The sequence below is a fragment of the Ambystoma mexicanum genome, chromosome 1q, assembly GCF_040938575.1.
Source record: "Ambystoma mexicanum isolate Mex_15411 chromosome 1q, UKY_AmexF1_1, whole genome shotgun sequence".
NCBI classification, from domain to species: Eukaryota; Metazoa; Chordata; class Amphibia; order Caudata; family Ambystomatidae; genus Ambystoma; species Ambystoma mexicanum.
In genome coordinates this window covers 1,316,830,907-1,316,844,089 of record NC_090922.1, presented here as the reverse complement: position 1 = coordinate 1,316,844,089, position 13,183 = coordinate 1,316,830,907, and the positions used below count along the sequence as shown (strand labels likewise).

The window sequence follows — 13,183 nt, the reverse complement described above, 5'->3', positions numbered from 1 at the left end:
TTCCCCCCCGACTCCCCTTCTCAACAAAATAGAGCACAAGATGCACCAGGAACAAGTTACCATGATACTGGTGGCCCCTATGTGGGCCCGGCAGCCATGGTTCGGGCACTTGATGGAAATCTCTATCTCCTCCAGTGAAACTTCCCTGCCCGTACAACATGCTGTCACAGGACAAGGGCAGGACACTGCATCCATGCCCACAGACAATGAACTTAGCAGCGTGGCTCCTGAGATCATAGAATTTGGACATCTACAGCTCCCGCAGAGATGCATGGACATTCTCAAAGTAGCAAGAAAACCTAACACTCGCCACTGTTATTCTAGCAAGTGGAAAAGATTTGTCATCTGGTGTAGAGGCAAGAGCATCAACCCTGTTGACTGCTCTCCCACACAAATTGTGCTTTACCTGACCCATTTACTGGGCTCGGGTCTAGTGTGTAACTCTATTAAAGTCCACCTAGCGGCACTTTCTGCATACACCACTTCTCAACTTAAAGTGTCATGGTGGAAAGTCCCAGTTATTAAAGCCTTCATGGAGGGAGTCAAGAGAATCCACCCTCCAATAGCAAACCCAGCTCCCAGATGGGACCTAAATGTGGTACTTACCAGGCTAATGGGCTCACCCTTTGAACCCATGCACAAGGCAACTCTTAAAGATCTCACTCTTAAGACTGCTTTCCTAATAACTATCACCTCCATTAGGAGAGTAAGTGAACTACAGGCTCTTTCTGTTCTAGACCCCTTTGTAACAGTTCACAAAGATAAGGTGATTCAACACACACACCCGAGGTTTGCACCAAAATTCATCTCAAAATTCCATGTCAACCAGTCAGTAGAACTACCTACGTTCTTTCAAAACCCTTCAAATTTGGGAGAAAAAAGCCTGCATACACTTGATGTGCGCAGAGCTGTCATGTTCTATATGGAAAGAACTAGACCACTGAGACAGACTAATCAGTTCTTTGTCTCGGTGGCAGCAGGAAGAGAAGGAGATGCAGTTTCTAAGTCCACTATATCTAGATGGATTGTTCAATGCATCACTCTGTTATACTCTTGCTAAGAGAGAACTACCCTTCAAGCCAAGAGCACACTCTACTCGAGGCACTGGGGCTTCCATAGCATTCATTGCAAATGTTCCCCTTGAGTCCATTTGCAAAGCGGCAACCTGGAGTTCTGTACACACCTTTACAAAACACTACTGTCTAGATGCCCACTCTAGATCCGATTCCCAGGTGTGACAAGCCGTATTAAGACACCTTTTCTCTACTGTTCCTTCTCACAACCCACCTCCAACTCCGGGTACTGCTCGCTAGTCTATGCACAGCATGTGATTCTAAGCAGATTAACAAACATCAGAAGACAATGCATTACTTACCGTAAAAGTATTTCTGATGGTTGTATCTGCTTGGATTCACATGTGCCCACCCTTCCTCCGCGCTCAGATGGAAGGAACATAGACATCCTTTTATATCTCTCTTTTCTGTACTCGCTCACGTCTAGAAGGCTCCCTCAGGGCAGAAAAAATACAAACAGAGGGACCTAGACGCGTGAGGGATTGTGGGTACACCGCACGTCACTATAGGGATAGTGTTACAGACCCGCCTTGTCGACGTCCCCTTTTCGACTCCGAAAAATAAAATGCAATACTCCGCAGTGACCACTGGATGTCGGACTATGCACAGCATGTGAATCTAAGCAGATACAACCATCAGAAATGCTTTTACGGTAAGTAATGCATTGTCATATATTATATATATTTTTTTCACAGGTTTTACCTGGGACTGTGCCCGTCAATGTGAGTATTGCAGTACCTCTCTGTAGCCTGCAGGGGTGCTGTGCTCTCTAATCGCGTAGCGCGATTTTGTAGAATGTTGCACTCTGAAGCAAACCAAACAGATTATGTCTCCTGACTTATGTTGGTATTATAAAGATATGTTCTCGTAGCGATCGCTCATATGTTAATACACTTACCTAACGGTCTGTGGAATGGAGGGAGTGCCAGAGCTACGTGGTCCCGTCGCGCTCCTCCTACCGTGACCATAGTGCCCTCTGTGAGTCCCTTATGAGGTTGCGGTTGCCGGAGCACCAGCCCTGTCGCGACCACAACTTCAAAACACTCAAACAGATGTGGATATGGGCACTAACACTCAGTAACAGATGCGGATATGGGCATGAACACTCAAAAACAGATGCGGATAACGGCACTTAACTCGCTGCCGAGCAGCAAAGAAAGAGGAAGTGAAGAAGAGGGACAGTGCAGTTATGGACAAGGACTGTGCTGATTGGTTACTTTTATCACGTGTTCAGTTTGAGGACCAATAAGAACAGAACTACCAAAGACTCTAAAACAATGGTTATTGTAGTTTTGTTATGTTTTATTAGTTGTACATTTGCTGCTGAAGTAGCAAAATGGAAAGGGAAGCATAATCCGAGCCTCCGGTCTTGACGTAGAATCTGTTTCCGTGAACATGTACAGTACTCACAATTTCACAGAAATATAATCGTCTCAACAAATGAGATGCAACTTCTATGGACAGATTAATGTAATTTTATTTTTTCCTATTGTGCCTGCGCCACACCCTCACACTCTGGTTATACAGGTTGTCCAAAAAGTATGTATTTCTTTTGGAACATGTGTATGGAGTTAATCAGATCTCCTGCATAGTTATTCTTAATATATTTTTTATTTTAAAGCTGTTTGTTTCTCGCAGGAAATACTTAAAACCATTTATAGTTTAATGATACCAAGTTACCGGTTTGGAAAAATACAGTGTGCGTTCTAAGAATGATCCTGTGTGTGAAGTCTTAACTCAGTGTGAGTGTCTTAACCAAAGAAGCGGTTTATACTGAAAGGTTCAAATACAAAAGGATCGAATGCAATAGTTTCGAATCAAAAGGATCGAAAAAAAAATCGAATGCACTTCTTTTTCTTTTTTTTTACATTGAAAGAAAGCCATTCGAATTTTTTTTTTCGGTCCTTTTGAATCAAAACTATTGCAGTTTGAAACAATGTATTCGACCCTTTGCACGCTTTAACATCCACAGGGACAGTGAATCACGTTTTTTGTGTCCAGTCAATCTTTCATTTCAACAACTACAGTTGTGTGTGTATACAGAAAATACTATCCATATTTTGAACTGTCTTCATTATTTGCACCTGTGTAATCGTCAACCTGATTTAACGTGTTCCCCATTGAACTGTGTAAATACTACTTTGATATATTCTCACCCATGTCAGTAGCTTTCTGCATTGCTGTTTATTATGTTCATCATATTCTGCCAATTGATTTGAATTAAAACTAAAGTTCTCAGGTCTTACAGATGATTAAAAATCGAACTAGACCTGCAAGGCGAGATCCTTGGTGTACATTCTCGACCTAAGAGGAATGCACTCGCCCCAAGTTGACTGGTGACAGTATATTTACCAGTGTTTTTTGTAAAATGCTGCATGCCTCCATAAGCACACTGCATATTTGGTGCAATGCTGCCAACCATGACCAGCGAAATTTGCATTTGCCAATGTGTTTCTAGTAAGTGCAAAATACGTTTCTAAGGTCCCCATACTCGCCAGCAAGGTCGAGCATCCTGCAAATGGTGCTTGCCCTTCATAAAAACTACTCTCCAATGCTAGTGTATTCTGCAAGCCCTGCTTCCACTAGACATCCCTGCTGTTGGGAATCATTGCCTGGGGTCTGTAGTCAATCTTGTGTGCAGATAAGTCTCCTGTTACCTTGTTTTATTGTGAATGTTTAATTTGCTATGGTGCTTCACATTTTGTTCTTCATTGGCCATTGTATTCCTGTGCCTCAAGGTCCCTAATCCCCCAGGCCACCTCTTTCTCTCCACCAGTCATCCCATTGGCTAAGATTGCACAGTAGCAATCCCACATCCACACTGTTGATGCAGACTCGGGAGCATTTATAAGGTTACCCCTTTTTCGTTCAATGCTAATTTTAAGGAGGCACTCACTAGTAAGAACCCTAGTCTGGCCATAGCTCCAACCTTTCATAACTGATTTACAATTTTAATTAAACTTTATTTTCAATAATTTGTGTGGTGATGAGACAGCTCAAAATGTGTCATTGATTAAAACGATATTGTGTGTTTGGTGCATGCATCTGTATAGACAGAGCATCATCAGTATTTTATTTGTAATGATGTGACAATTCTAAGGGAGACTATTTGTATTGTACTTACTTACCAAGTGAATGTTGCAGGCCTTGCAAATTCTTAAAAATTCGAATAGACCTGCAGGGTGAATTCCTCAGTTTACATACCTAAGAGCAATGCACTTGCCCCAATGTGACTGGTGACAAAATATTTACCAGTGCTTTTTGTAAAATGGTGCATCTCGTCATAGAACACTTCATATTTGGTGCAATGCTGTGAATCTTGCACAGTGAAACTTGTATTTGCCATTTACTGCAAACAAAGTGTGTTTGCAGCAAAAGAAAAATAGGTTTCTAAAAACCCCATACACGCCAGCAAGGTTGAGTATCCTGCAAATGACACTCGCCCTTCATAAAAACTACTCGCCAATGCTAGTGCGCTAGTAGATTTTGCGAACTCTGTGATGGCTGGGTTCCAGTATGCTTTTATAATCCATGAACATCCTAAAACGAGCTGCCAGTCTGCTGCCTTCTTTTCAGAGCATCTTTAAAGCTTTACTAAAGATATAATTTGCCTCATGATAAACACAGTTGAATAATTGCGCTTACACAGTTACGCTGGAAGCATTGAAGAGCCAGTTGCAGTTACAAGTACTTAGCACAAGAGCACCTTTCGATGCCTAAACCATCAATATTGATTGAATGATTTGTCTCCTTATGTTTCAGAACTGGCCACATCCAAGCCATTCCTGTCAGCGCCGCTGTCGAGGTCCAGGACTTCAAAGCTCACATGGTCTTCAAAGAAATTCAAAAGAAACTAGAAGAGGTACCTATGTTTGTTTTGGTTTTATTCAATGTGGCACTTTTTCTACTAATTATTTAGAAGCTACTAAGTGACATGAAGTATACACAAACTTTCAGATTGTAAAGAGGGAGGCACACTCTAAACCCACCATTATTGTTGAGGAGACCGTTGCAAGTCTTTTACATGTTCCTCGTGTTCAAGTAAAAGGGAAATATTATTTAATTGATTGATGCTCACAAAATCTGCTCTCAAAGCTTTGGTGCTAGCGAGGTTCAGTGCATCAAGTGATCCTGCTTGTAGCATGGCCGTTCTCTGCCTCTTCTGCTTGTAGGGCTTTTTGGTGCCTTCTGCTTTAGGAGCCCATGATGGTCACGTTGATGTGCCTTCACCTGCCAGGGCAGGATTCTATTCAAGGTGGAAAACCTTCTAAAGATTGCCCCAGTATCCATAGAATTCTGCATCGGGGAGACACTGTGTCCTCTATTTTGCACAGCCTCTGGAATGGTGCTCCCCGTTGTCAGTTTTAGATTGGTATACAACATTCTAACGCTTTAGGTGCCAGTGAGATTGCCTGTTAACAATGAAAACGTTGGTTCTAATGTATACCTTCCTCCCACAGATTCCTCAACTTTTCAGGCATCTACCATAGGCGAACTGTTTCTGGAACTTTTTGCAAAGCCACTAAAAAGCCTATTGGCACCAGAAGGAGCGTGCAAGTATTATGGGCTTAGTTTTCTTTTTCTGCCGTTACAGATACTGGATTACAGAACTGCCACTTTTTCAACTCTTAATTTCTCCCCTAAAAAATATGCATTTCTAGCAATGTCCAGATTGCAACCGACTGTTAGTGTCTGACCTGTGCTTTAGCACCTTGAAGCGTCTCTTGTGCCAATAAAGATCTCGGACCAAATAACCAAACCGACTCAAAGAATATGGCGAAGTACTACTTCTCATTTTAATAAAGCTGGGTCAACTGGTAGACATCGGACTGAGGCTTGCACGCTAACACACAGATTTGATTACACACAGGTCTTCTACTCCAATATGGGTCATCTATGACGTCTTCCTATGTGGCAAACTATTAAACTTATTAGCGGGAGGGATTGGTTATGAGAACATGTCTGCACATAGGGATTAGTACTCCATTGGCTATCTCAGTGAGGCACGCCTCGAACTACCTCTAAATATGTATAATACTGATTAATGCGAATAAACTGACAGCGGATTGGTCTATGCAACATTGTATAGCAGGTTGCCCCATGGACCCACTGATTGGTTTGCATTCTCGCCCAACCTTGGTCTTTCCCCTCGGCTCGCAGCACGTAGGTGAAACGAAATCCAGGCGCTTGAATCACTTCAGATAACTGCCCACTTTCCCTATTAGTCCATCATCTCTCATCAGTCCGGCCATGAGCCTAAGTTTCCCATCTGTAGTTGACCTTGTAGCCTGCTCTCTGTTCTGGGATATTCAAGGTAGTGTAAGTACATCACTATCTTCATCCGAGGCTTAATGAATAGCCCTTGTTTTCGACTTCTGTGCCACATGTGAAGAGACCACGTATTTGTCCATTTCGGCCTCTTATTCACTGCTATTTGATTTAATAATACTGAGCCTTATTGATCTTCTTGGCCTCTAGAGACCTGCTCACTCTACCTTCTATAGACTTTATACACTTTTAATTGTCCAATACTTGGCTCTTGCAGATGTTTTCGTCTTCTTTAATCTAAGAGAAATATGTCTCGTCCATGGCTTATATGTCTGCTTCCCTTTGTGCTTTGCAGCTGTTCCTTAAAAACAGCATCCTTGATCCCAAGCTAACATAGACTCTGCTTTGTTTTGCACACAACGCGGTTCTTCCAGCATCTCCTGACACTCTAATCTGTCTCTGAAGTAACTGAATTGAATCTTAACACGAGCCGCCGTCCATTTTCAAACTATGGCCATTTTAGCCACCTTGTGTATTCCTCTATAGCAAGCTTCTATATGTTTTTTTCTACCTTGCGTTACTGCGAATTTACACTTCTTAGCCACCCTGTGTATTCCTCTATAGCAAGCTTCTATATGTTTTTTTCTACCTTGCGTTACTGCGAATTTACACTTATTGGTCAGCAAGTTACTTTGTCTTCTTTTTCATTCATGATTACTTTTATAATTTCGTACATGTTTCTCTTGTCACTTCGGTTACATCGTGTCTCAAGTATTTTTGTATCATTTCAGTATGGCTTTGTATATTTGCTTTATGACATCACTCTGCCCTCATCAGGTTTCACTCAGCGCACTATGGTGGCCAATGGTGCATGCTGACATCCTTCCACACCTTCAGTTCGAGGGTACATTTGGTACGGCTGTCTGAGTGCATATCGTCTCTTGCACACTCGATGTGGCACAGAGCTCTTCTCCCACTGTTCCAGTATGATGGAGGTGAGGGGACTGGAGTTAAGGTGTATGCGTCCAACTGCGCCTTTACAGATCTGCACCTGTACTGCGTTTGGTGTCTGGTGTGAGAGGATGGATACAGATTTCTTTCCAGACCTAAACTACCCAGAATGGGCTGTTTTACAGTACTTTGCTGTTACACCAGAGCAGCTGTTTGGTAGTGCTGTAAGAGACTGCTACTCCATTTCTGCAGTTTGTACCACCACATTCTAAATTTCACCTTTCAGAATTTAAAGAATTATTCTTGTATAGTTGTGCTCCTCATCCATCACATCCTTTTGTTCTTCTTTGCAATAATACAGTTTCGAATGCTACTTGTTTTTAGAAGTACCACGCACTCACTCATACAATGTTCAGTTCTGTTCAAAGTACTGTGTGGATTCATTCATCCTCTTTATTTTCAAATAGTACATAAGCCATCCATCCATTCAATGAAGATGAATGTGTGGAGAAAGACAAACGTAGTATTTCAGGATATGTTCTGCTTCCTTGAGTATTACGTAGACCAGGCGAAGGACAGTTTACAGTTCTGCTATACCACAATACTGGCAAAGATTCAGGCTGCACAGATTTCATGCTCTGCTCTGGCGACTCCCTTTCTGCAAATTGCTAGAAATGCATATTTTTCAGGGACGAAATTAAGAGTTGAAAGCGTGGCAGTTCTGCAATCTAGTATCTGTAACATTAGAAAAAGGAATTTAAGCTCATAGTACTTGTACGCTCCACTTATGTACTGGGGAAGTCACTTCCTGTGCCAATAGACCTTTTAGTGGCTTTAAGAAAAGTTCCAGATACTTCATCCTGATTAGCGGCTTCTGCAAATAATAAGCTGGTGGCAGCTAAGGATGAGGAACCTTCATCTCTGCATCCAACAAGATCGTAGAATATGGTCATGGGGAAAGCCATGCAGGCTTTAAGTATGTTCCCCTTTCACAGACACCTGCGGCTGGATGTTGTCTTTTCTTGAGGCTGGCTCTTTCTGAATCTGATAAATCTTACTGGAGCAGTGTTCGCTCGTTTGGAAAAAAAGCGCACTTTCAAATCCTCGGATCTCAATTACAAGGTTCCTAAGGAGAAACCTCGGGTGGTTGTGTTGGCCTCTTATCGGCACAGTCAGCTGTGCTTTCAGCAGATTTTAGTTAAGAGCAAGGGTTTTGCCTCTCGGCCATCTGTGGTCCAACTCAAAGAGGCCAAGAATAGGGCAACTCAAAGGAAGAAATGTTACTGAAATATCCCCTTTTCCATTTGTCAGCTTGATGCTGCCTCAGTCCTGTTTCAACGTACAACATTGGGATAATTAGGATAATCTTTCAGATATTAACCCCTCTAAGGTGGCTGAGAACTTCGCTTTCTGGCTTCACAAGGACAGGTGGCTGGATTACGACAACTCCAAATCGTAACAATTTTGATAGACACCACCTCTAGATCTGTGAATTCAGCTGTCTAGACGAGGTGAAAGCCTTAACTGGGCTTGTTTCTTACATTAAGACATCAAGGACCATGCCCTTGACCCTCTTCACCAACAGATGAAGAATTACAGAAGCGCAAATTGGGGAAGGGGCCAACTATAAAATACATCACTTAAATGTTAGTTTTCTAATCCCCTCAACTAAGACTCTGTATCAGCCCGCCCAAGCGTTTAAGAACTTCCCAGCTCGAGAGGGACTTGAGGCCAAATCACTCCTCAGCATGAAGTGCATGTTCCCTGCAGAACCGAAACTCCAACCTCAACTACTTTGGACACCTCCAAGACGTCTCTTGAGTTTCAGAACAAATTGATGGCATCTTTTGTTCTCATGAAGAATAGTTTATCCCCCGTGAGTGGCAGCGTTGTTTCCCCATTCGCACTTGGCAACTCTCTCCCCAACATATTTGCTCTAGTTTCTACAACATGCTTGGCACTATAACAGGGCTTTTGCAATAAAGCTCTTTTTCTGTATCATGTAGTAACTTGTTGAAAACGGGTTCATGCTGATGCAAGACCTCTGCCGGAGAGCTAAAGTGTCTAGATGCACCTAAAAATGTTGTAATCATTTTGTTTATTTGAAAAGGGAATTCAGTAACGGAGTGGCTTTTTTCTTATGATGGCAGTCAGTTAGAACTGCGGGTGTGGGCAGAGCCTACAATGATTTCCAATAGGAATTCAAGACGAACATACATGCCCCCTTAGCACTTAATTATAGAAAATTACAGCAACATTCAGACAGTTACTTGTGTATAAGTCGTCACACAAACTGACCTAGATTGAGCGATCAGGTCAAATACAAAGTATAAATGCCTTATGCAGTAGAAAATAGTAATTTGTTTTTTTAATATGCACCGGGTCATTATCCAGTAAATTAAGTAAGGGAGCTGGAATCCTGTTTATTTGTACAATCTTCGTATAATAAATTGCATCCCAGTTTGCCCTTGTGACAAAAAGTATTTGTTTTTTAAAATGCTTATTACTTTGCTTCCTCCCTCGCTATTTGTGTGCAATGCTATTGTGTTTAGTTGGAACTTTCCCCTTTGCCAGAGGTTTCTTTGGTTTGCTTCTAAAGGAAACATGTGGAGTTACTGCAAACATTTCTTAAGGATCATCTCATATTTTACAGCCATTGTCTGTAAAATAGAGCGGCCTGTAGTGACTCACTTCGGTATGCAAACCCACCTACTGGAGAAACAGGGTTTTGGTGGCACATGACGTGAGAGTGTAGACTAGTTTACAGTGCTCGAACCACAAACCTAACCATCTAGGCTTTCTGCACCTGCAGTAATATCATGGGTGACCTCTTTGAACCTTTAAGGGAGCTCCCTGAGCTGGCAGTATGGAGTGCACATTCACTTGTGCTGCGACTGCACAAAGAGCACGCCTCCTCCCTCCCACAGTTTTGTGCTGCTTTATTCATCTACATCCTAATCAGTTTGCTGGTCTCCTCCACACCCATGGTTGGTGCGCATGTGATTGGTGCTTCTACTGGAAGAATACAAAGTTTTCCACCTTCAGTCAAGTGTGTAGCTCTTTGCCAAGAAGAGGGGCAGCCAGCGGACATTTTGTTTTTGGGGCTCTGGAAATGAAATAACTAAAAAAGGCTTTCAGTGTGATCCCCCAAATCCTCTTGGGAGTCTCCACAAACATCAGCTTAAACCTTTCGTTAAGTGCTCCAATTTACTAATTTTCTGGGAAAATCTGAATATGCCCAGTTAACACATGTTCTTGGAACACCTTCAAATGTCCAGGATCACTTCTGGCCTACATCTATCATATGCCAGGAACACCGTTTCTGTGCAGATGATTTTAGTATAGTTTAGAAAATGTATATTGCGCACCACTGACTTGGGGAGAGGGGGGGGCTCTGGGGCGCTGACACAAAAACAGACGGACAGACAGGATATGGTGATATAGCATTCAGATTAAGGGTTGAGGAGAGCAGGCTACCGAGAAAGAATCAGGATTCAACTAAACGGGTATGTTTTTAGTTTTTTCCTGAAAATTGGGGTTGATGATTCCTCGCTTAAATTCACAGGTATATGGAGTTCCAGACATGAGGAGCTATCGCAAAGAAGGCTCCCTTCTTGAATTGTAAAGGTTGCAAGCTGGAATTGTCAATTGGGCAGTGTTATTGGATCTTAGGTTATGGGAGTTCTGTTTCTTTACCAGAACTTCTTTTAAAAATGTTAGTGCTGGTGAGTGATTAATAGGAAATGGAATGTAATTCTGGCCTTCATAGGGAGCCAGTGAAATGTCCTCCTTGCCTCGGAAACATGGTTCTCTTCCCCAGATCCATGATGGTCCTGACAGCGTTATTCAGAACGACTTGTTTGATCTCAGTCACAGGCAACCCAACCAACAGACTACTGCAGTAGTCGAGTCTGGCGGCCGTCAGTGCTCTAGCCAGAGTTTCTCTATTTTCTCTTGAGATGTACGGGCGTGCGTAGGCCAGGAGCTTAGTAGAATATGAGGCTGTAGATACAAGGCTTCCTACTTGTGCCTTCATAATGAGATTTTGGTCGAAATAAACCCCTAGGGTCTTAACTTTGCACTTTGTTTTAATCTCTCAGCCGTCTGTCAGAAATAATGCATAATCCTTCTCCACTTTCCAGGTTTTGTTTTCTGTGCCCACCAGCATCAGTTCTGTTTTGTTAGTGTTAAGTGCAAGCCTATTACAACACATCCATTTTTGGACCATTCCATATATTCTTTTTATTGTGCTCTCATCTTCAAATATGGCAGTCGGGGAGACGACACATTGCGTGTCGTCGGCATAGTTTGTAAATTCATTCTTATTGCTTTCCAGAAAGTCAAAAAATGGAATCGTAAAAATGTTATAAAACACTGGGGAGAAGGCCCCATGTGGTACTCCTTGCAGAAGTTCTGTTGGTTTTGCTTATGCCATTGTACTGCTAATCCTGCATTGGCAATCTGATACAGAAGGATTTGGCCTACCAGGCTGCGTATTTTGAGAACCCTGCCACTTCCTCCAACCTGGAGATCAAGCAGCATAAGCATTGCCGTCCGTCCGTTATCCATGTGTCTGAGCAACCTAGACTTAAGATCTAATAGTGCTGTCTCAGTTCCGTGGTTCCCTCTGAACCCAGGCTGCCATTTATTCAAGATGTTATGAGATCTGAGATGTGTGAGAACTTGAGTATATGCAACTCGATCGAGAATCTTGTGCAAGAAAGGAGAATTCGATATTGGGCAATAGTTTAGTGGGTCCATGAGACGGAGACCTGTTTTTTCCAGTGTTGGCGTAATCCAAGTATTTTTGATATTAGGGACACAACCCTCCATAAATGAGGTGTTTACAAATTTGCAGAGTGCAGGAATTAATGATGCTCCTTAATGTTGATATACTGCTATTGTGTGCCAGAAAACCTGCCATAGGCCCAGGATGATTCTTGTGTGTCTGAGCTCTGCAGCATTAGCCTACATTTAGCCATTATATACCTAAGACATGCCTCCAATGCCTATATAAAAACGAATCTACCCAAACTGCTACATGTACTCGAGTTCAGCCTCAAATCCATAGTTCTATAGAAACATGCTCAAGCATATATGCCCATGTACATGCGTGTATTCCAGAAATAGTTTCATATGCGTCGGTTCGGCATCACATGCTCATGTACTGCATTGCCCATATACTTTGGTATGTAAGCTTTTATATTGACCCCTAGAGATTTGACATGCCTGTTTTCACACTTGGTACAGCGCAGGCAGTAGAAATACACACTTCACTCGTACTCGCCAAAAAAGTCCCCCATGTTCAACGCAGGCCCCTGCGATGAATCCAATGGTCTCATTTCTGATTCTCCATCAGTAACCTCCTCCCCTATGGTCAGGCATGGCAGCCGCTACCTGATACTGACCCTGGCGGTGGTTATATGAGGGAGGATCACATGCGAGGGGACAACTACCGGGGAGAGGGGATGACTATTGGATGAGACTCAGTATTCCCCCCTTTTCCCTGACAAATTCAACCTAATTAAGTGATTGGTGGCTTGGTACCCAACAATTCCCTCTTATTGCGAAAATCAGAATTCACTTCCTTCCTGTCACTCTAGGCAAAACTCCATGCATACCTCAAACTTTCACAACACACATACTTCTGTTTCTGACATTTCTTTGAGATTCTTGAACAGCTGTGTCTATGGACTTCAACTCCCATAAAGCCTTAAGGACTGAGACGAAGAGCAGGGAAGAATTGATGCAAACCAAGTTAAGCCCAAAGACTAACGTGCAGACCAGCTGGTCTGTGAAAACAAAAGTGCCCTGGCCTTTAAAAATGGCATACGCAATAACAAGCCAGGCAGTGCTGGAGAGAACCATGCAGGAGGAAGCTGATGGGGAGT

The 13,183-nt window shown here is 42.6% G+C and overlaps 1 protein-coding gene across 1 annotated transcript in view; it reads left to right on the top strand.

The window, feature by feature from the left end:
* Positions 1–13,183, top strand: part of LOC138546965 (sterol carrier protein 2-like) — a 757,362-nt gene that overhangs the window by 595,630 nt on the left and 148,549 nt on the right. Inside the window, exon 13 of the mRNA XM_069642177.1 lies at positions 4,836–4,935. Within this exon, the coding sequence (XP_069498278.1) occupies positions 4,836–4,935 (100 nt within the window). The remainder of the gene's footprint in view (positions 1–4,835; positions 4,936–13,183) is intronic.